At 42.4% G+C, this 24,384-nt stretch overlaps 1 protein-coding gene across 1 annotated transcript in view; it reads right to left on the bottom strand.

Annotated features, from left to right (window-relative positions):
- ARHGAP26 (Rho GTPase activating protein 26) overlaps positions 1–24,384 on the bottom strand; it is a 456,611-nt gene that overhangs the window by 186,001 nt on the left and 246,226 nt on the right. The window contains exon 14 of the mRNA XM_015414327.1: positions 19,656–19,730. Within this exon, the coding sequence (XP_015269813.1) occupies positions 19,656–19,730 (75 nt within the window). The remainder of the gene's footprint in view (positions 1–19,655; positions 19,731–24,384) is intronic.

Raw genomic sequence — 24,384 nt, 5'->3', positions numbered from 1 at the left:
TGAAGCTCCTTTTTGTCTTCAACATTGGTTGTTTCATCAAAACAGACTGAATAAAAGGAGGTTCCCACATCATCTGAGATAATCTGTTGAAAATATGGTCCCAGTGCATCAGCTATTAAATATCGCATCTTTTTAGGGATTAAGGAAAAATCAGTTGGAACACCCCCTGGAAACATTGCATCAAATGTTTCTTTTATGCCACTGCAAGAAGATGCTGAAAAGTTGCAACACACTGACTTCATAACCCAAATGAGTTCTGATACTGTTGCCGCATTCTTCGAACTATAGAGTTTAATAAGAGGTGCTGAAGAACTATGTCTTGATCTGGAATATTCACTCTGGATTGTTTCAGAAGAATCACCAGGATTAGCTGCAACTAAAACCATCTGTTTAGCCCCTAGAACATCAGAGGCTAATTTTTTATGTTTAGCATAGTTCGAGTATTGAAAAAGAGAGTGAAGACCTTTGTTCTGAAAATCTAATGTACACACACGAAGTTTGCAAAACACTTCAGTTTCACTGTGTCTTGATGCCCATGCTGACATAAAATGTCCATTATGGTCTTTTTAGAGAAGCCAATCGGCTCTAAATTTGCACTTTCCCATCATTAACACTTCAGTTCACAGATCAGCAGCCAACCATTTCAACATGAATCCAGAAAGGAAGGAAAAAAGAATTAGAAAATGAAAAAGAAAAGCATTAAAGTAAAACACTAATACTAAAAAAACTAAAAAAAAAGATACTAATAGAATAAAACTTAACACTGTAATAAAATGCAACATGCCTAATATACTAATGAAATGTAACATTTTCAAGGAGTGGGGTTGAAAAAGGGCTACGCAGGAAAATGATACAAGTTAGCTTCTTTAGAACATCATAACACAGACAAAATCTGTGTACATTATGAGCAAATTCTCATAATAAGAAACTCATAAAAAAGAAATACTGATCGTACATTTAATAAGACAAATCACATACCTTTATTGCATTTGAAGAATAGCACATCCCACAATTCTGTTCCACAATTTTAATTTCTTGAGCACTTGAAGGCACAAAAAAGGAGAGAAAAGAGACTTATTCTGAAAAAAAGAGACTTTAAGTGACAAACCCAGAAATAAGAGACTAAAAGCTAAAAAAGAGGCCCGCTCCTAGGCCTGATTATGGCATTTTCATGCTGTCAGTAAAACCTTGGGGTCTGCCATCATCTTCTTCATATTTAAAGTCCTTTCCTTCTCATTTCCTAATCATGTTTTCTAGCCATCAGCCTGTGCATTCTCCAGCAAAATGTTCTAATCAGATTTCAGGAAAATTTCAAGACATGATCCCTGACCAGCTCAAGACAATGTTATGCGGCACAGGAGCCAAAACCGGGAAGTTTGTTAATGTATGCTAGACATTTCCTGATCCACATGCTTGCAGGCTGCCTGTTTTGCCTTTCCACGTGTCAGCCTTTCAAATCACAAATGGCTATATAAAACTACAGAGAAATTACTCAAATAACAGCTGGACGACAAAGCTATTTATGGCCTTGCATTTTAAACCCATCAATTTTAATAGACTCATTTTTCCATCCCAGTCTCTGGGAGTCTCCCAAACAATCTGTTTTCAGCAAAACCTGCCAGTCACCACACCTCAAAATGGAGCTTCCCAACAGGCGGAGCACTTGGCTATTCTTATTCTCAGGGCCCTTCTGGAAACAAAATAAACCTGCCTGAAGTCATTGGGTGGGTGGAGTGTGCTTGGGTTTGCTTTAATAAGAGTTTCCTTACCCAGGCAAGCTTATATGGCCAACACAAACACATCCTGCCATCAGCAAAACATACTGATTAAAGAAACCTGGTGGAAATCTCATCTCTGAATGCAAGGGGAAGTGTTAAGAAATTATAACTAGCTTTGCTTATGTAGCCTTTCACAGCAGCAGAACAAACACCCAAATCAGGATCGTAGTTCCCTGGCTTTAATTATAGATTATACACAGAGAATGAGGAAAAACAATGAACATCATGCACAGATTGAATGATTTTCACTTTTTATTTTTTATTTTTATACTTAAAATGGAAAGTCAAGCCTTCAAAACAAGATCAGTCCACACACCAGAGAAGAAATAGTAAAAGATCCTAAAGCAGAAGGTCTCAGGATCTTAAAAGATACCAAGATCCTACATAACAAAATGCAGAAAGCCTATATAGCTTTGCCTCTACCATCCCCCTTCCTTCAAGCCCTGAATTGAAACAGGTCCTAACTGACTAGTCATTTGTTCTCTTCCCTGCTGTATTTCCCAAGATTCTTAATTAAATAGCACACAGTACACTAGGACTACCAATTCCTTGCCTTCCCAGGCTCCCTCGGTCCTACTATTTTGCTGGGAAAAGTAGGCAACAGATGTAAATCTGTGCTGTGTTTCTAATGCACATAGGGGCTGGAGTATTCTACAACTTTTTCTGTTCATTTTCTATCTGCTCAAACGTTGAACATATTGAACTTTTGAATATTTTATCCCATCTTTTGACCTGAGCCTTCAAGGGAGCTTACAAGTAAACCTGTGGCAGGAGATCATGACTGTAAAATCACAGAAGAAAAAGAAGAAGAAGAGGAGGAGGAGGAGGAGGAGGAGGAGGAGGAGGAGGAGGTACAGAAGAGAAAGAAGAGGAGGAGGAAGAGGAGATTGGATTTATACTCCACCCTTCAATATCCAAAGGAGTATCAGAGCGGCTTACAAACTCCTTCCCCTCCCCACAACAGGCACCTTGTTTCTTTACATTTTGTGAGGTAGGTGGGGTCAGGGCCGGCCCGTTATTGTTACATTTTAGAGTGTCACCTAGGGCAACAGCTTGACGAGGGCCACATGGCCGGCCTCATCCCCTCCTCGCCCTACACAGGAAGCCTCCCTTGCCGGCTTCTTGCTCCGTCCCGGCAAGAGAGTCCCCTCTTTGGCAAGAGACTCCCCTCTTTGCAGCCCCCCAGACAGAAAGAGAAGGATGTCGGAGAAACAGGCTCAGGGAACAGCCCCGGACAACAGGAAAGTGCTGCTCGCCCTCTGCCATCCCTGCGGTCTCTTTGGAGCTCCTTTTACCTCCTCCCCTCGAGCGATCCTGCCCCCCATATGCATTTGCAGCTCGCCCCCTTGGCCGCCCGCTGTGGCTCTGGTGCCCGCCCCACACCGGGGGGGGGGCGCCAGAATGTATCCTCACCTAGTGGGTGAAAAAACCTGGGGCCATCACTGGGTGGGGCTGAGTGAGCTCTGACAGAAACTGCTCTTTTTCAAGAATAGCAGTGCCAGAACTATGGCTTGCCCAAGGTCATCCAGCAGGTGCAAGTGGAGGAGTGGGAAATCAAACCTGGTTTTCCCAGATTAGAGTCTGCATACTTAACCACTACACCAAACAAATGTCTCTATAAGTCACCGAAGGGAGCAACCAGTGAACAGGCAAGCAGAGACATTCCATGGGGTACCACCATGGAAAATCTCTAGTACCAACCCACCTAATCCCAGAAGATAGGCTCCCCCAAGCTCTAATCAAGATCTTAACACTTCACAAGGTTCATATGGAAGTAGGAGGTTATCCTGAATCCAGGCTGTATTATCTGCAAAATCTGCAGTTTTACTTGTATCTTGAAACACCAATAAGTGATGAGTTAGCAACCTTGCTGCTAATATTCTGGCTCAGCTGAAGTTTCTGGACAGTAGTTTATTGTACTAATCTACTCCGGTTTTTTGCCAATGAGTGGAGTAAGTTTCTTCCAGAAAGAGTGATAGACACTGAAGTTGGCAACCACACTTCACAGCATAGACAACACTTGGACTGGATCTAACAGCACTCAGTTGAATAACTGAAATGTTGTATCTACAGCATTCTTCCATTAATGCCTAATGTCTTGGATGTCTGAGACACAGGTTAAACTCTCCACAGCAAACAGAATTCCCTTCTTGCCTTCTCCCCTTCTGCTAAACATGCATTTCTTCTTCTTGGATTCTTTAAGTTAAGAAAATTTACTCTGTCATGCATTTCCTAGCCAAGTTCTTCTCCTTCAGGCTCAGTGCCTCACCTCTGGTTTTTGTTTTATTCTTGCCTGATTAGATTATATGCCTGTAGGCAGAGACTCTCTGTGATATAACTACCTTTGTGCAGTACCTAGGTTTTAGTTGTTAATAAATATTAAAATATTAATATGCTAACTATCACAGAAGCATTGGCAGAGGGATATGCGTTGTTAACCAGCTTCTGTTCCCTCTGGTCTCATTACTATCCAATTATGATTTCTTCATCGTAACACAACTTCTTTTTAACACTTTATATGAACACAACCTAAAGGAAAGGAAAATATACACATTGTTACTTGGGAAGCATGGCACAAGTGTTTATGTACTGATTTAAAGCATTTATATCCCACAAGTCTGGGGTTGCTTAAGCTGAAACAGACATTCTCTACAATTCAAAATACATTACTTTAAAAAATCACCCCATAATTGCAAAACTGAGGCATTAAAATCAGTCATATCCAGGGGTGGATTGGTCATTGATACCACCAGGAAGAGTCACAGTGGGTTTATGGCTTGTGTGTGTGTGTGTGTGTGTGTGTGTGTGTACCAGGCCATCCATGTGAAAGGCAGGCCAGAGCCACCAACCACCAGCAGGCAGCCCACACCTTGCATGAGATGGGCAGATACAAGCCAGCATCCCTCACTATGCATGAGATGGGCAGGATGCTCTTTCTCCCTCCATCCTCCCTCTGTTGGGGGGTGAGGTCCTTTTCCTGGGCTATTTTTGCTCACATCCATACAATTTCTACACAACCAAGAATTGTTAATCTCAGAATCCAATAAGCAGGGGTCACAGGTCGGCTAAATCTAGAAGGGCTAACAATTTCTTGACCAAATGCAACTGGCAAAAAACACTCTTGGCAACAGCCTGAACTTGTTTTTCAGAGTGACTGAGGATCAGAACACCCTAAGATTCTTTACATACTCGAAGTTTACTCCTGCCCTGTCTATAATAAAACAGAAGGGTTAATCTCTTTTATGATATCAACTCTACAGAGAAGAATTACTTGTCTCATGTCTGGCTTGAATTTCAGCCTTTTCTCCACCGCTCACTTGATTATTGCATCAAAGCACACTAGCTTAGCACAGACACATCTAGAGGCTTTGTTAGTGAAACAGAGCTTGGTAGCATCAGTATATTGACAAGATACTGCTTAAACAATGGATCAGGTGCATTATCCATCTGGAGGGAAGCACTCGGTTCAACTGTTGAGATTTGCTCTGAAGAAAGCAATCCTGGATCCATCTCCTACTGAGAAAAATTGTTCCTGGTCCTCTGGTTTCAGAACAGCTGCCAGTAGCCTGTAAGTTGTCTCCATGCTCCGAGTTAGGTGGTTCAAAATGGCCACCACTTGAAACAAGCTGGGCTGGAGCAAGCATTCAGGTCAATGGCAGGCTTCAAAAGGTGGCACTTTTTCATGCGATTTTGAGTTGCCAAAATCTTTGGTTCATTCAGGGTAACCAAGCAAGCTGATTTTGGGGCATGCCGGCTCCTGCGGTGTCCTGCTCGACAGTGATAGAGCTTCCATTTCTCCTTCTGAGAGAAATCCTTCAGAGAGCTCTTTAGAAGCCATTCGGAGATTTAAAACAGCAGTCGTTCTGTAGACTGTCGAAAATGGCTGCCAGGAGTGCTAGAGTAGAGAATAGGAAGTTAAATTGATCTAGAGGTGATACAGAGAGTACAGAGTAAAAGGTGTGTTAAGAATAGTAAAGAAGGAAGGAAGAGGTAAATATAGGCTCTAGGAAGACAAAGAGAAGGCTAAGCCTGCGAAAGAACTGCTCTGCTCTCCCTGTTGAGGCAGGAGCAGGAAGCGAGGTGACTCCCACAACACAGGCAGGAAGAGGAAAAAGTTGTTCCTGCCTTTGTAAAAGAACAGTAGGAATCACTCACCAAGATGTCCTCTGCCTTAGAGGGAGAATTTTGATATCTTGCTTCATTTCCTCTGATCTCCACATTTTATGATCACTGATTCATTTTTCCTTTTTAAAAATTAGGTGGAAATGTTAGTAGTATTATAAATCAAGCAAACAGAACACATGTACATAAATATACTTAATAGTTCTATTTATTTTAGTTTCAAGGTATGGAAGGGGCTTTTGTGTGAGGGCAATGTTAAATAATTTCAAAATTCTGACAATGATGTAGCGCAAGGGACAAAGGTTGCCATATTCCAAACCAGCTCTTATAGCTGTGCCAGAATTAGCCTGTAACAATGTTTATCAATATGTAATGAAGAACTTTAAGCAATTCCCAAATATTAAGCTGCTGCAAAAGGTACAGCTACAGGATCCTATGGAAAACTTGGCAATCTCAACAAGGTCCCAGAAATATGATGTTTAAAGTTGGGGGGGGGGGGGGGGAAAGAACACAAGATCTGTATCATGCCTACTAAAGTCCTATGCGTACCACCATCAGCCTGCAACTGCTTTATGGCAAAATTCAAGTGTTTTCAAACTGCTGTCCATAACCATGAGGACCTGAGCATTTTAAACATTTAAAATGGAATGATTTAACGGAGCATTTTTATGAAGTTAATTTTACTTTATTTATGCTCTACTTCTGACCAAAAATGGCTTACAATTGTTGTCCTCTCCTTCATTTTACTGTCACAACAAAACTATTAGGTAGCTTGAAATTGTGTAACTGGCCCAAGATCACCCAGAAAGTTTCAAGGATTGCCAGCCTCCAGGAGGGGCCTGGACATCACCCGGAATTACAACTGACCTCCAGACAACAGAGATTAGTTCCCCTGGAGAAAATGTCAGCTTTGGAGGGTGGACTCTGTGGCATTGTATCATGCTGAGCTCCCACCCAGGCTCCACTCCCCAAAATCTCCAAGAATTTCTTAACCTGGAGCTAGCAACCATAAAAGCTTCCATGGTCAGAATAATGGATTCTGTTAAAGAATCTGCTGCCTTTAGGTCATTAGCAGAGCTGATTGTTAGCAATTCCCTATATTCAGAGTTGCTTTCAATTCAGTTTACTGTAACAACAGGTTTTGCAAAAAGCATTAACTTACTGTAGGCCTCCCAACAGCAGAAACGTTTACATATACAAATTGACTTAACAGAGGGGAAGCACAACAAGAGGCGGGGGAGGGGGGGAGAAGTGTTCAACAGGCCCTGAACAGCAGAGAAGGTATACCACAGTTCAAATGGACTAAACACATCCTGTGTTAATATTTACATTAATGAAACCACTCACATGCTGTCGCCTCTCCAACACAGTCGACATTCAGCTATCATCAATATAATGCGCCTGAAAGAACCTAATGAAAATCTTCACTCCTGATTAGGCTGGCAGGGGGTTGTACATTTTTCTTCTTCATTTAATATCTTTCTGCTTGCCTTGGGAATGCTCTGAGTACACAGAAACCACTGCCTTGCCTGTGGGTGGCCCTGCTTCATTGATGTACTGACAGACACTCAACCATAAACCTTATAAGTCGAAACAATTCTCTGGAAAAATGACAATATATATTAAATGTGCAAACTTGCCCAGTAATGTGAATAAATTAGCCAACTTGGAATTTGCTAACATTTTCCCAGGAATAAAACTTGAATAATAGAAGACAGTGTTAAATACAGTTGGCTCAAATGAACCATGACCACAGTTTAAGAAAACAGGTACAGTCCATGACAAATATATCTGAGATCTCAGACTCTGAACCAATTCCAACTAAACACAATGGATGCTTTTCAACTGGTTTAAAAAGAAAGTAGAAGTAAAATGAGCCTTTATTCAAGAATATGGAATTACAAGAAGTATCCTGAAACAGCATATGGTCCACATATTGCCCTCCCCCCAAGAGCATGCAAATTTCCTTATTCTGGAACCATGTTCTTTTCTCTTTCAAGTGGATTCAACCCCAATGGCTCATTTTTCAAAGCTGTTTGGTACCACTGAAGTGGTAAGCAAGAAGATATGAAATGTATATATAGAGAATTAGCAAGAGTACAACACATTTTATCAACACATTCCCCAAAGGAATGTGTTGATAAAATCCTCTATCTATAACTGAGTGAAAACCAGACATACTACATATAAATCAGGTAAGTATTACACAGTTCCTTCTCTGGTGGAACATATGCCAGGTATATCACTGCCTTGTAGCTCAAGGGTTGGATCTAAACCCTTTCTTCTGTTTCCACAGCATGCACTCAGCTGCAGAACACATTCCTCTAGAGTTAAGTGCTTTCTGCTCAGCATCTTGCAATGAGCAGAAGAGCCTAGTGCTGGAGGGATGTGTTCTGCAACAGAGCACCACCCTCCTGCAACTGAGAACATGCTGCAGAAATAAAAGAAAAGATCAGAATCCAAGCCATGGTTTTTCTAATTGAAGTTTGGAAGATGTGCATAAGCACATATTATCTTTTCCGCTGCAGAATCCTACAGATTTGCAAGGCCATGCATTACTCTCTTCTCTCTCCATTGGACATCTCTATTCTTTCTCACGCTCATCACATTAGATCATCTATTAAATTCCCACTTTGCTGCCTCCTCTAACTTCCTGTTTCTCTTGCATATGTAAGGAATGTACAAATCCTCTTCCCATTATGCATTTTAAAGATAACTAGCCAGTCTCAAATAATGGCTCCTCTGCCATAATCCTGGTATACAGACTCTGGTTTGGCTAAATTTGATGAAGATGATTTAAAACTAGGGTTGCCACCGGCGGGGGGAGCGTCTTCTCGCTCCGGGAGCTGGTTGGTGATGTGTGCGCGCGCGCCGCCGGAACATCACCGGAAGTGACGCACGACGTAGCACGTTGGGGGCGTGGCCAAGATTGTCGGGGGGAACCATATGGTTTCCCCCCCGACGATCTGGGCCACACCCCCAATGTGCCCTACGTCGTGCGTCACCTCTGGTGATGCAGCTTCGGAGGGCAGGGTTCCCCCCGGGGCCCGATTCCGTCGCATCGGAAATCGGGCCTCCAAAGCGGGGGATTCCCCGCCCCCCGGCCCCATTTGGCAACCCTATTTAAAACTGGAGAACAGTACACAATAACATGTCTCCTGTGTGTTCTAAAATAAAATAGACCTCACTCTTTTTGGCAGTGCAGGACTGTCATTTATATCCATGAAGCTTTTGGATTACTGTGTCTTGCACAAAGGTAAACAACTGAAGTATGTACATCATAAATCAAAATATACGATTAACAGGCTATGTGGATCTACTTGTGTGATAATGTGGCTAAAAGTAGGAAGCTTTGAGCTAACAGGAATACACAGGAGGGTTTCTTTGTGCAACTGCATGCTTTCTTTGCTGCAGGCTGGTATTCCTAATTCCAAAGGAACATAATCAAAGGAACAGGTTCTTATCAGTATGACAAGATTATGGTTTTATATGCTCACTCAAACAGCAACACCCCTCCACTCTACAACTGTGAGAGATACTGCAAAAGCAAGTTTCTGAATCTCCCCCCCCCCAGCAACCTTAGAAAATGTTGGTTGAGCTAAATGGGTAATATTTGGCTCTCTCATTTACATCCCACTTCATATTACAAACCTGACACTGCACAAGAAGTTGAAGGTGACAATTACTCCCTCCTTTCGCTATGGAAAGGTTAGGGAATGCAAGTCACAGGCTTGTCAAAATCACACCGGATGTCTTCAGCAAGCTCTCTTGCAGCTGCTGCTCATGCAATACTTAGTCCGTTGAGGGCTCCAAGTTCAGGCCACATCAGCCATAAAACGCTTCCTGTTTAACATACAGACGTCACTCCACAAGCTCCCATGGCACTGCCACTTTCAAGACCAGACGTGTTTCCCTGAAACCTGATCTACTTGCCATTTAAACGAAATGTTAAGCTAGAACGCTAACTGCATTCGTTTCTAAATATAGGCCTGAAGTTGTGAGTAAAATCTGCTTCATTAAGCTTGCAGGTTTTGATAAGAACAGTGGAAAAATCTTGAAGGTTAGACTTATTAGCATGAATAATGTGAAATAATTTAAAATTCTAAGAGGGAGTCAGGAAACACTAGGTCTTGGTCCTGAAACTGTGTGTAAAATTGCTTTGCAACTCAAACGTGCTGTCTGCAGTACAGCAGAACTGATTAGCTCTGTTTAATCAAATGGACATTTAGAGAACATCCAAGCCAGGCAGTAATGATAACACGGCTCCCATGAAATATAGTACTGGATACATGAACATACAAAGTGGCCTTATACCAAATTAGATCATTAGGCAAAAAGAACATAAGAACATAAGAGAAGCCAATGTTGAATCAGGCCAAAGGCCCATCCAGTCCAACACTCTGTCACACAGTGGCCAAAAATACCAGGTGCCATCAGGAGGTCCGGCAGTGGGGCTAGGCTATGTATGTGATGTCACCATACTCTTTTTGTGCAGGTTCAGCTCAAAAGGACAACATGATTCATAAAACATTGTCTTTACCGTGTATTTGCTCCATTAGGTCAGGAAAAGCATCATGCAGACAACTCAGAATATCATTCAATTGGATCCCACAATCCATGATTGGAAAGCATAACAACTGCCAGTTTTCCCATTCTCCCCAACCCTGGGAAAGTTTATTCCTGTGGTTGTAGGTCCCATGTGCAGTAATTGCCACATAACACAAGAGGCTGCAGCAGGGAGGGGAAAGGCATCAACATTGCTTCCCTCTCCCAAAAGTGAAACTCCATGGATAAAAGGAAGGAAGTGAATCTACTTACTAGCCCACCCCCAATGTATTCACCAGACCTGCAGGCTATTAGTACATGTGGGTCCCATAGCTCCAAGAATCAACTTTCCTGTGGCTGGAAAGAACTACTGGGTAGATGATAAAGTCAGGAAGGTTAGTGATCTTGCGCTGGACCCAGCCAATTATTACTGAAAAAAAGGTTAGCAAAAAAGAGAGAGAGAAATAGCAGCGAATACATACATAATTTCAGTCTTTGAAAGCACTATGTTAGCCATGGAAATGTTCACACGTAAATGATCAAATCAGCTGTACCCAAATGACAGACAAAAGGGTCAACATTCAATGCCCTGGATCTTCTCAGGTCAACAAAAGGCACAAGAAAAGAAACTTTGTCTTAAGTTACAAGCTATGAAAAACGACGAGTATGTTAGTACTGGCTTAAGCTTAAGCTTCAGAAACAGGCATCTTTCAACAACCCTTTAGGTTTACACCCTGAATTTAGTCAGCATGAATCAGGACTCCAAACTTTATTCACTAAAAGGCAGAACCCCTATAACATTAATATGATGTTATTACACAGTGTCAATACGCACACACAACAGTATTTCTGGCCTAAACAGGCCAAAACATTTTTTTTAATGGGGACATGAGATGAAGGGTTTTGTTTTGTTAAACACGAAATTAGGACATTGTAATATGGCTTCTGATTTCAGAAAAGAAAAAAAAGCAAGTGGCTATAAAATTCCTAATAAATATTTATTTATTATTAAAATCACTGGCAATAAAGAAGGATGACAGCCTGGGCAGGGCGTTGTCTTGGTTCACAGTAGCTTACAATCATAATTAAAACACTGCCAGCTAAAACCAAAGATAATAAGCCCCTAATCCCTCCCCCCTTTAAAAAGATGCCTGCTGCTCAAACCCCCTCAAAAGCCTTGGCAAACATCCATGCCTTGCAGCACCCCCTGAAGATCTCCAAGGAGGACACTTCTTCAGGGAGTCCATTCCACAGAGCAGGAGCCAGAATGGAAAAGATCTGGGTTCCTGTCAGTGCCAGACAGGCCACCCTAAGTGTTGGGATAGCCAACAGATGGCTGTCTAATGACCGTAACTGATGTCCAGGGACATATGGCAGGAGACGGTCCTTCAAATATGTGGGTCCCAGGTCAAGAAGGGCTTTAAAGCTCACTTTGAATTGAACTCAGAAACAGACTGGCAGCTAATAAAGCTGTTTCAAAATGGGCAGCATAAGTTCCCAATGGCTAACCCCTGAAAGCAGTCAGGCTGCCACATTCTGGACCAGTTATAGTTTCCGAGTTATCTTCCAGGCCAACTCCAAGTACAGTGCATTGCAATAATCCAACCATGAGGTACAGAACCATGGATCAGCATGGCCAGATCAGCTGAATTTAGCTTATGAGAAAGTTGGTGAATCAGATGCAGCTGATAGAAGGTGCTCTTGGCCACCATCCCAGCCTGCTTTTCAAACAGCAAAGCAGGGTCAATAAGCACCCCGATCTCTTAACCTGCTATGAAAAAGCCAACATTACTCCGTCTAGGACAAGTGGATTCTGTCCCTTATTTGTGTATATGGGTCAACAGCATTTTCATGAACTCACAGAAGGAGAACTTGATATACTGAATTCTATTTTAGATAGGTCTTCTTATGATATAAAACCCTAAGTCACTGCATAAAAACTTCTCTTCATTTATTAGAACAGTCTTAATTATACAGATTATTAAATCCAAATGTCACAGATTATGCTTTTTATTCTATTTTCATGTTCGTATTCAAGGTTAGACCTTGTCTTGACTTTTAGAATGGCCAAAAATAAAAGGAGCCAAGATTAACTGTCCCAGCATAAATAGAATTACACTCTTCTAAATCCATTGAAGTTAATGGCCTTAGTGAGGAGTAACTTCGCTTAGAATGATACTGTAAGTCTCAGGCACATGCAGAGCCCTCTCCTATTGTTATTTCTTGATAGTAGGTTACTCTGCTACTTAATGCAGAAGAGGCAGGTGGTTACTACAAAAAGAAGAATTACAACTGGAAGAGCATAAATGTATTGATGTTTTTCTCCCATTTAATGTTATTCCAAAAATTAATTGGCTTATCTTTTTAAAGGGGGGCCTCAACTCAAGGCTCACATAAGAGAGGTTTTTAAAAGTACATTTACTGTAAGAAAAAAAAATCCAACTAAAGAGTTTAATCATATTAGTTCCCAAGAAACTGAGCATAAAGTAACTTTGAATCCTCAAAAGTCAGAAGACTTGAGTTACTGAAAGTTACAAATTTTAACTAAATCAATATTATAGAGTTAGAGAAAAGTCTACTACATACGGTTGTCGCATGCCTGCTAGGAGGAGGAGGAGGAGATTGGATTTATACCGTGCCGTTCACTTGGAGTCTCAGAGCGGCTTACAAGCTCTTTTCCCTTCCCCTCCCCACAAGAGACACCCTGTGAGGTAGGTGGGGCTGAGAGAGAGAAACTGCTCTTTCCAGAACAGCTTTGACAGAACTATGGCTTGCCCAAGGTCATCCAGCAGCTGCAAGTGGAGGAGTGGGGAATCAAACCCGGTTCTCCCAGATTAGAGTCTGCACACTTAACCAGTACACCAAACTGGCTCTCAGGAAAAGTTAGAAAACAAACTAATATTTTGTTCACTTTATTTGCTTTCATGGCTGGGTACAGCTGGTTGCATTAAAACAAATCTTTTCCTGTAACTTGTCTATTTATTAGTATTGCTTCACAAGTTTATTCAGTTATACTGAAAATGTGGCAAAAAAGTAATAATAAATATTAGCAGGTTAGGGAAACCAGCTAGAGAAGCAGAAAATGTTCTTGTGTGACCTCTTGGGAGATTTAGGAGATCTTCACAGAACTTCATATTATAAATCAGCAAGAACAATGGAACCAAAGCTCCAATATTTGGCCAAAGATATCAATAAAAACCTTCCAGCTCTGGAAACCTAACTGAATCATGGCTCTTTACTTAAGGATTATATTTGATTTTGAGGATTATATTTAGCAGTAGGTTCAGGATAGGGACATGGGGGGTCAATGAGATCCTTTGCACCACTATGTCACTTTCAGGGAAACGTGTACGTGATGTAGGGTAGCTCTAGGAATTTCCTGAAACTTTATGGGTTTTTCCAGACACAATGTAGCTGTGCACAGGATGCCAATATTTGTGGTGGGTTTTCTCCCACAGCTGCTCCAAGTAACAAGGAGTTTGAGCCCTGAGCTGTCAAAGTATTTTGCAGAGAAAACCAAAACCAGATTCAGATGAAATGTTGCTTGAAAATGTCAGGTTCTTTCTTTACCAGATACAGTTGAGAAGAAAGAGAGTGAAGTGCCAGTATTATTTTTCAGTACCTTCAGATAACAAACATTTTAAACTGTTGGAGAAATACAGTAATCTGAAAGCGAAAATTATATCTAAGACAACTGCCAGCAGTGCATCAGCTAAAGAAATTATATCTGGTATGTAGACACTATTGATACATTTGGATAACAGATAATTATCATATGCAGACAAGTGCAAGAAAGTGCTTGGATCCCCTAGAGTACCTCTGCTGACAGAAGGATTTTTTCCTACAGATCCTTGGAAGTTAAAGGCCTGCTTATATGTCCTTGCCCTTCCTGGTTACTTAAATCTTTTTTTTTGGTTTTTTTTTTGGGGGGGCTGAGAGATAGTTAATGCCTCCTTAATAGAGGGGATAGTTGTCCCAGCCTTGAAACAGGCTGTAGTGTGTCCACTTCTAAATAAGCCTACCCTGGGCTCGGGAGATTTCAGTAATTATTGATCAGTCTCAAATTTTCTGTTCTTTTTTTTCAATTAATTTTTTTAATTAATTTTGAACTCTTACAAGTTATTTACACGTTGTTCTACAATAAAAGGTAAATTTAACATTCTTTGATAGTAGTCTTCCACAAATTGCCAATCCTGTTCTGCTTCTACTTCATTGATAAATTATAATCTTTAATTTATCCAGTAGAATTGGCACGCCTAGGTTAATATTTCTGCCTCTCAAAATTGCCCCAGTACAATTGCACTTGTAAACTCTATCTCCCATAATTTTGTTGGTGTATAAGCTTCAGCACTATGATCAGGAGCATCTATGTGACAGCTGACAGCTGCACTGAACCAGATTCAGCCAGTTTAGACTTGGGCAAAGGCAAGCCAAGTCACCATGATTCAGCACTACTCTGATTGGCTGATCAATGTATATATGTGGATGTATTGCACTGTATTCTCTCTCTCTGATGGTGTCTGGTGGAGCATTTTGTTAGAGAACTGTATAATTTGTAAATAAATTCCTGTATATAGTAACCACTGGACTGTCTCAGTGTGTTTGACTATAGGAAAGCCTCTAGTTGCAAGGAATGACTGCTGGTGAGTGCAAGTGTGACTGAGGTGCTGGTTCAACTGTTCCAGACGCGCTGTGCGGCAGGGTTATGGGCCCAGAATATTGAACCCAGCACTGTGAACTCAGTCCTGCACCCAGCTCTGCATTTTGAACTTGCCGGTGTGACTGCCATGGTTGCTGACCAGCCCAGCAGTTTCCAGAAGGTCTGCAAAGCTGTGGAAGCCGAGAGCTGTGGATTGTTGCTTCTTCCTGGCGTGGAGGAGGAATAGCAGCTCGGTCAAGCCTCTGGCATCAGCTTGTAACAACATCAGAAGGTAACAGATAACAGCTCGGGGGAGTTGAGGGAGCCGGTGAAAAATGGCTCAAGTCTCAATGACGCAGTGGGTGGACAAGTTCACCTCCTCAAATTATGACATATGGGCGCTCCGCATGAAGCATTATTTGATAAGAGAGGGTCTTTGGCTGTATGCACATGACCCACCCAGTTCCTGCTGGAGACGTGCCCAAGGTCGAGCGGGCTCTTACCAGTATTGTGCTAGCAGTGAGTGATGACCAACTACTGCATGTGGCTAATTCTACTACAGCAAAGCAAGCCTGGAATGCTCTACAGGCAGTCTAGGTGCATCGTTCCGCTGGTTCACTCATGTCTCTGACATGCCGTCTTTACCGCAAAGTACAAAAGCCCGGTGAGCCTGTCAGAGAGCATATAAATTACGTAACAGAACTGTATGAGCAGCTTGAGCAGAGAGGAAAGAGTATCTCTGAGGAAGATCGTGTATTTTTGCTTCTAAGCTCGCTTTCCTCTGAGTTTGACATCCTTATCACTTCCCTGGAAAATTTACAGCCGCAGCAGCTTAATTTGCAGTTTGTAATAGGACGCCTGCAGGAGTTTGAAGACAAACACCGAGAGCAGGGAACAGTACTAATCAACCTGCATGCTCAGAAAGTGTAAAACTGAACAAAGCACTCCTAGAAGGTCAGGCAGGAGCAATAAGGGTGTGCCACCACAAAGATATGGCTATGATCAAATTGCTAACCATGTTTATGTAAAACAAAACAACCTTCTTGGTACAATAACGTGATTAAAACGCCTGAACCTGAAAAGCAATCGTGGCTGGTTGCCATTAAAACTGAGTATGAGTCACTTTGTGAAAATGATGTTTTTGATTTGTCTGAATTGCCTAAAGACAAAGCTGTAATAGGATGTAGGTGGCTCTATAAACTGAAGCCTATGTAGGATGGGAAACCCCAAAGGAAGGCCAGACTTGTGGCAAGGGGCTTTCTGCAAAAGGAAGGGGATTATGATGAAACTTTTGCACCAACTGTAAGTAATAATACTCTGAATGTTGCTTTAACAAAAGCTGGCTTAGAGGGGATGCAAATGCATCATTTTGATTTTACTACAGTTTACCTCAATGCTGAATTAAAAGAGGAATTGTACATGCAACAGATTCCTGGTTTTGAGCATAGTAACACTAACCTGGTACTAAAACTAAAACGAGGTCTTTATTGTTTAAAACAAAGTGGGTACTTATGGAACCAAGGTCTAAGAAAAACTCTTGTAAATATGGGCTTTGAGCAAAGCATAGCTGACCCATGTATGTTTAGTAAAACAGTTGGAAATTCCAAATGCTACTTGTTACTTTTTGTGGATGACTTGTATTTTATGTTCAAACACCGTGATCAATTGGAATGGTTCATTCAAGCTACAAAACAGTGTTTCAAAATGAAACATCTGGGTACAATCAGGCATTATCTGGGAATAGATATATGCAAGAATTCTGATGGTTTTTATGAATTAAGCCAGAAAGACAAAATTGTTGAGTTGTTAAAAGGCTACAATATGCAAGATGCTTACCCAGTAGCAACACCAATGTCTACAGGTTACACAAAAGAACCAGAAGGTGGATGTTTTGATAACAAAACCTTATATCAATCCCTGATGGGATCATTGATTTATTTAACTACTTGGTCTCACCCTGATATTTCTTATGCTGTACATTTGTTGTGTCAAAGGAATGCAAACCCAAATATGTGAGATTGGAATGCAGCCAAAAGAATACTTTGGTATTTAAAGGGCACCTTACAATGTAAACTTGTGTTAAAATGTGATGACAAACAGCAAGTTATAGCCTTTACTGATTCAAGTTGGGGTAACAGTGACAGTGGAAAAAGCATAACTGGTTATGCAATAAATGTATGTGGATCACTGGTTATCTGGAAGTCTGTAAAGCAACAGTACGTGACTACCAGCAGTTTTGAAGCTGAGTTTGCAGCTATAAATGATTGTGTAATACAACTTGAATGGCTTCAACAGTTATTAACAGATTTTTAAATCTCCTTATTTTATAACCATGTGTTCTATATATATTTCAGTTCTAAATCATTATAATAAGATGGGTTACAATAAAGTAAAATAAAAAGTAAGCTACAAACTGAAAATATATTTCTCCATTTCTTAGCTCTGCTCTCTTAGATCTTTACTACATTCTGTTCTTCTTCAAACTGGAGCTCTTCTAATTGGCGTTCCTTCACCCGGGACTCTGGAGCAATTCTGGAGAAGACTCTCGCTGGAGTCTTTCCCATTGGAGAGGTGTGTGTGGGGGGGTGTCCCAATAGCCCTACCCACGTGCTCCCCGACACTTTATGTTCCAGGCTGCTTTGCTTAGGGGGAAATGTATAAGACAAAAAGGGGAAAGGGAGAGGGAGAGAGAGAAGAGAAAAACAAAAAAATAACTCTATAGCTGCAATCTCCTCTGGTGTATGTCTTTACAGTCTTCTGGTGCATTCATCTTCTTTCACTTGTCAGTTCTTGGACTCCTAGCCTGAGTCCGATTCCAATGCCTTCAGAAGCTCTTCACCGGATATTAAGTCACAAGTTGTGAGTGTTTTTTCCTTGGTATGTGACCGATATATGTCCAAGCGGAAGCCAACAATACCTGAAGATCTTCTCTGCAAGCTTTTGTGCAATTGGGTGCATATTTTTCATAGCATTTAATACTTCAAATGGGATATCTGGATATAGCTGAACCAAAGTGTACTCAAGCTTTAGACCTCTGTTCTTCCTAGCAATTTCCAAAAGGTTCCTCTTAGTCTTTGTATCTTTAAGATTTGCCACGATATCAGGTATCAATGTTAACGAGCCCATTCGGGGAGGGTTTACATGGAAAGCATTGTTTATCACTGGCCCTGTAAGCTGTATAATTCCTTCTAACCACTGGTTTAAAGCAACAGTAAGGTCCTTATTTAATTCAAAGTTCAAAGAAATTCCACGGAATTTCACTTTAGTTTCCCGTGATTTAGTTTCTAACAGCATTAGCTTGGTTTTTGCCCATCCTTCAAAAGTTTTTAATTCAGCTATTTCTTTAGAGTTCTTTTGCATATCGGCAACTGCTGTCTCCACCTTCTCCTGAGTTTCCTGCAGCTTTTTGTTGACTTCATCCAGCTTATTCATAATAGGAGTCATGCTGTTTCCTATCTCTTCTTTTAAGTCTTGTTTTAAGTCTGTCAACATCTCCAGTAAATGTTGTTTGGTTAGAGAGTCCTCTGTCTTCCTTTTACTTGCATGAGCTTCTACTTCCTCCATTTCCAACGGGGGGGGGTCCTCTTTCGAAGAGTTTTGGTTTTCTTGCGTTGTTCTAGGCATCGTTTTGGAGAGATTCTTACCACCTTTTGCTCCCCTATTCTTCCCCATTGTTTTGGTAAAACTGTGTTATTTAAATTGCAGCCCGTTTTTTAAATTTTAATTCTTTTGTAGGAGCCCGATGCGGAGGCTGAGTTGGGTACAACTGCACGGCTCTGCTGTCGCTCCACCCAAATCTTCTGTTCTTGAGCCAGGTGATCAAATGTGTGTTGGCTGGACAGCTCCGAGGTTTCCTGGATAAGGCAAATTGTTTAGATCCCTCCCAGTTTAGGACAGGTTATGGGACTGAAACAGCCTTGGTCACTCTGGTGGAAGACTTGCCCTGGGAGATGGATAGAGGGAGTGCCACTCCCTTGGTTCTCCTGGACCCCTTGACTCTGCTTTTAATCTGTTTTAATGATGTGTGTTGGGGCAGTTGATTTTAATGGTATTAAAATGCGATTTTATTATGTATGTCTTAAATTGTTAGCTGTCTTGGTGGCACTTGTGAGGACAGAAAGGCAGGATATACATTTTGTAAATAAATAAATAAATGCTCCAACTTTTTCGCTGCCCCCTCCAGCTGCAGTCCAAATCTCACACACACAACAATGCATTCCTTTAAAACTTCTTCAGAAAAACCCTGTCCATATTCATTGCAGACCCCCAAATCACTCCTCAGGCTTCTTGCTGAGAGCTCAGTGGTCTGGGTGGAGAGGAAAGTAGTTTCTATTAGCAAAAAATGTCATTGGATCCAACCCCATGTTTTAATTATGCACCCGAGCATTCTAGCCCAATGAAGATTCAGTACAAAATCCTCACCCCTTAGAGGCCTTTATGCTGCAAATGAATTTTCTCTGAATGGAATTCACATTGGCAGGCTCCAGATCTTTGGCAAATGCATCTACCACTACAATTGGCAACACAGCCAAAATAAACCATTAAGCAGTTGTTCTTAAAATATTACTTACCCATTAAGATGCTCAATAGCTTCTGTACTCTGGAGTTGACACCAACTATTCTGTAGAGCCCTTGTTCATTAATACCTAAGAAAGAAAAATAGATTTTTATTTAATTTAGAGAAACATTTGAAAATAAACAGGAATGTGTGTTTTTTTCCATTTTGACTGTGGCATCTCTTAGAGCGAAACCTGTTAAATATTTCCCATATCTCCAAACAGACTTCCAAACACATTGATTAACAGAATGACTTCCTGATCTTCTTCGTGGCCTCTGTGCATCACACCTCTGGGATATAGTGCACCTGCGCTGACCCTGATCGGTATAATGGAAAGCAAAAGGAATTTTTGCGCCCGCTCCCCAGTCATGTGCTGGGCTCCACTGCACATGACCAAAGGAGGGGCATGACAATCCTGCCAGTTCTCTTCTGACCACCGCGCTGGTAGGACTCTCTCCGCCTCAGTCGGTAAAACTTCACTTTTGGGCCTTTTCGGCCTTCTTTTATTCAAGTTTATTCAAGGCCACTGTGGAGGACCTTCCATTCGAAGGGGATGGAGTTTTTAGTTCTACCACAGATGCGGTACTTCAAGAGCTTGATAAAAGCATCGAGACTTCTCGCAGCTTAGGGGTCGTACCTCCTACTAAGCCAAGTAAAGGAAAACCATGCATCAAACAATGGTCAGGTAGACCATCGTCTAAATCCTCCTCAGAGCCACACTGGCAAAGGTCGAGTCGTCCGCCCCATTCCTACGGTGGAAAATCCAAGTTTTCGTCTACCTCTCTATCTAGACCCAAAACTGCTTAGAACACTAAACAGAGTCTTTGACTCACGCCTTCTCTACCTACTCCCTAACGATTGTTTCCTTACCTGTCAATCTGGGAGTCCATTATGTCGGACCAATGGGTCCCCTCAGTAATAAAAATGGGATACCTAATAGAGTTTTCCCAAATCCCTTCCTCCTCCCACATCATTGTCACACCACCTTCTGCAGTCCTTCTAGAAGAGGTTCAAACTCTCCTAAGCAAGGATGCTATAGAGCCGGTACAATCAGCAAAGCACATAATGGGCTTCTACTCCCGTTACTTTACAGTACCGAAATGGGATGGAGGCCTTCGACCCATTATTGACCTCAGGAGCCTAAACTCTTTCATCCTATACAAAAAGTTCAGGATGACAACGTTGCAGGCCTTCCTTCCGCTCCTAGATCCGGAGACATGGATGGTTACGTTGGATCTCAAGGATGCTTACTTCTACGTCTCCATCCACCCTTCCCACTGTCGTTTCCTCCGGTTTGTAGTAGGCAACCGGCATTTCCAATTCAAAGCCCTCCCGTTCGGATTATCCACAGCCCCTCGGGTCTTCACAAAGGTTATGATGGCAGTGGTGGCACACCTCTGTCTAAGGGGAGTGCAGATAGTTCCCTACATAAACTATTGGTTGCTGGTAGCGGATTCAGAAGCATCCCTGCTCACAAATGTAAACCTAACCTTGACAGTTCTGATGTCCTTAGGCATCCAGGTAATGGTACTTCCCACCAAACAGGTACAGTTTATAGCAGCTATCCTAGACTCTGTCGTTTGCAAGGCTTTTCTCCCTCCTCAGAGAGCAAGGGACATTGATCCACTGACTCTATTCCGCAGGTCTGGACATGCTACAGCAAAGCAAATCCAGTGGCTGCTGGGTCTGATGGCTGCCACCATCAACGTCATTGTTTTTGCCAGACTGCACATGAGACCTCTACAGCTGTGGTCCGTATGCAGGTTTCGCCCACAGTCATCCTCAATCCCTTCGTCTTGTCTTCCCACCATCCATTTTGGGCTCTCTGCTGTGGTAGACAGATCCTGTGAATCTCCTAGCAGGAGCCCCATTCCATCCACCCACCCACATCAACATTCATGCTGAATACAGATGTGTCCCTCTGTGGATGGGGTGCGCATCTCAAGGGTCTTTGTGTGGGGGCTCGTTGGGAGTCCCATATAGCACACAATCATAAATTTCCTGGAATTCCTAGCAGTGCTGTACGCACTCAGGTCTTTCCATCACCTAGTGACCAAACAAGTGGTTACAGTTCTGGCAGACAGCACCACAGCCTTGTGTTATATCAACGGACAGGGAGGTACGATCTCCTGGGGGCTATGTTGCCTAGCCACAGAACTATGGGTCGAGTGTCAATCATGGAACACGTTCCTAAGGGCCACTCATCTGGCAGGAACACTGAACGTCCAAGCAGACTACTTGAGCAGAGGAGGGGCTGCGGAGCACAACTGGGAGCTCAATTGGATTTATCTTCTCCCAATCTTTTGCCTTTGGGGCCATCCAGAGGTGAACGTGTTTGCAACACGCAGCAACAGAAAATGTCGTCTGTTCTGCTCCAGAGCAGGGATAGATCCCCTATCTCTGGGAGACGGTCTTCTAGTCCCATGGTCACGTCTCCATGTGTTCCTCTTTCCACCGATTCCTCTAATACCCAGGGTACTAGTCAAGTTAATGCAGGAAAAACCACACTGTCTCTTAGTGACACTGTGGTGGCCCCGACAACATTGGTTCTCCACTCTGCTCCACCTATCCAAGGGCTCCTTTGTTCACCTTCCTCCAGCTGTCAACCTCCTTCTTGCGGAGAAGGGTCGGATTCTGCATCACGATGTGAAGCGTCTCAAGCTCACGATCTGGAGGATCCTTTTCGATCAATCAGAGACAGGATAGATCACGTCCTATTGAACTGTCACAGACCATCTACCCGAGTTTCTTACGCTGGGAAGTGGAAGAAATTCTTGTCTTACCTTACCTCACTGGGATTGCCACCACCACCTTCCGTCCTAATGGCAATCTTTGGGTTCTTATTGTCTTGTTTAGACCTAGGACTCAGTTGTGCCTCGCTGAAGGTCTATCTAGCTGCAATTTCTGCAAATTACCCGATGATTGATGGTCACTCTGTCTTCTCTCATCCCCAGACCAAAAAGTTTCTTAAGGGTCTGACCCACCTCTTCACCCCGTCACATGGACCCACGCCAGCGTGGAATCTACCCAAGGTGCTTGCAAGGCTCATGGACAAACCATTTGAACCAATGGCTACTTGTAGTCTGCAGCTTTTGTCCTGGAAGACAGCCTTTTTAGTCGTAGTCACCTCCACCAGGAGGATGGGCGAGTGATTGGCACTCTGCTGTGACCCACCTTATTTGAGTTTTCGGCCTAATGGGGTCAAGTTGGCTCCAGATGTATGTTTCTTTCCTGCTGAAAGTTGTTTCTGAGTTTCACCTGCAAGCAGACATTGTTCTTCCAGTGTTCTTTCCGTCTCCCTCAATGGAGGAAGAATGCCGTTTTTATTCATTGAATGTCAAAAGAGCTTTACTTTTTTACCTAAATCAAACATGGCCTTTTCGGAAATCTCCGGCCTTGTTTGTCTCTCATGCTTTACCCTCTCAAGGGAAAAAGCTGTCATCTCAACGTCTATCCAAGTGGCAGCATCCACAGCCTTCCTGCGAGGTGCGTTGTTGGAAGATATCTGCAAATATCTGCAACACAGCTACTTGGGCCACGCCTCACACGTTTGTGAGGCATTATGCCCTTGATGATTGTCTTCATCAGCGTTCAATTGTGGGATGAGCAGTGTTGCAGGCGGCGCAGGTTTGGGACCTCAGCTCCCTCCTCCAGGTAGGTGGGCATTGCTTGTCAGGCTCCCAGAGGTGTGATGCACAGAGACCACGAAGAAGATAAACAGGTTGCTTACCTGTAACTGAGGATCTCCGAGTGGTCATCTGTGCATTCACACCACCCGCCCTCCTTCCCCTCTGCATTCGGTCCTTCCTTGTTTTCTTTGGAGACTGAGGGCAGCGGTCAGAAGGAACTGGCGGGATTGTCGTGCCCCTCCCTTAGTCATGCGCAGTAGAACCCGGCACATGACTGGGGAGCGGGCACGAAAATTCGTTTTGCTTTCCATTATACTGATCAGGGTCGGCGCAGGCGCACTATATCCCAGAGGTGTGAATGCACAGATGACCACTCAAAGATTTTCAGTTACAGGTAAGCCACCTGTTTTTTCAATGCCTAAGATTTCAAACCAGCACAGAAACTCAGTAAAGTCTCATCTCATATCAGCATTATCAGAAAAGTAAATAATGAGTTAGATGCAACTTCATTACGGAGATTTAGTATATATTTGATTCTTTCCAACAGTAAATAAAATATTTTGGCACATCTACGTGTTGAGTTAAAATAGCAGCAAACACAAAATAGGGCTATTTTGTATACTTTGATCCATGATAACAGATCCCTAGAAACACACTAAAATTAAGTCATCTCTGTAATTGTGTGGGGTGGGAAATACTCTCTGCAACAGACAAATGCAGAAACGTGATGCCTCTATCTACAACCTATTCTGTGCAGTCCTAAAAAGAGTTACACCCTTCTAACTGCATTGAAATTAATGGGCTAAGGACGGTATATAACTCTGCTGAGGACTACAGTGTTAGAGTCTCCCATCTCATATTTATTCATAATGCATTGTTTAAAATATATTTGTGTGTGCAGTTTACACAAGAATATATATAAACACAGAAGTTTCCAAATTGCCAGGAGTTTGGTTCAGATGGGAAGGTATTTATTATATTGTACATTGAAACAAATGCTTTAAAACCGTGTTTGCAACATCCATCAGCAAAACTGTGTACGGACTTAGCTGCAAATATGCACGCCAATTTGAAGTGAAGCATCTTCAAAGCTGCAGCTCAACATTTCTTTTT

This window comes from Gekko japonicus, unplaced genomic scaffold (assembly GCF_001447785.1).
Source record: "Gekko japonicus isolate JY-2015 unplaced genomic scaffold, Gekko_japonicus_V1.1 scaffold96, whole genome shotgun sequence".
Classification (NCBI taxonomy): Eukaryota; Metazoa; Chordata; class Lepidosauria; order Squamata; family Gekkonidae; genus Gekko; species Gekko japonicus.
This window is presented reverse-complemented; position numbering and strand designations above follow the sequence as displayed.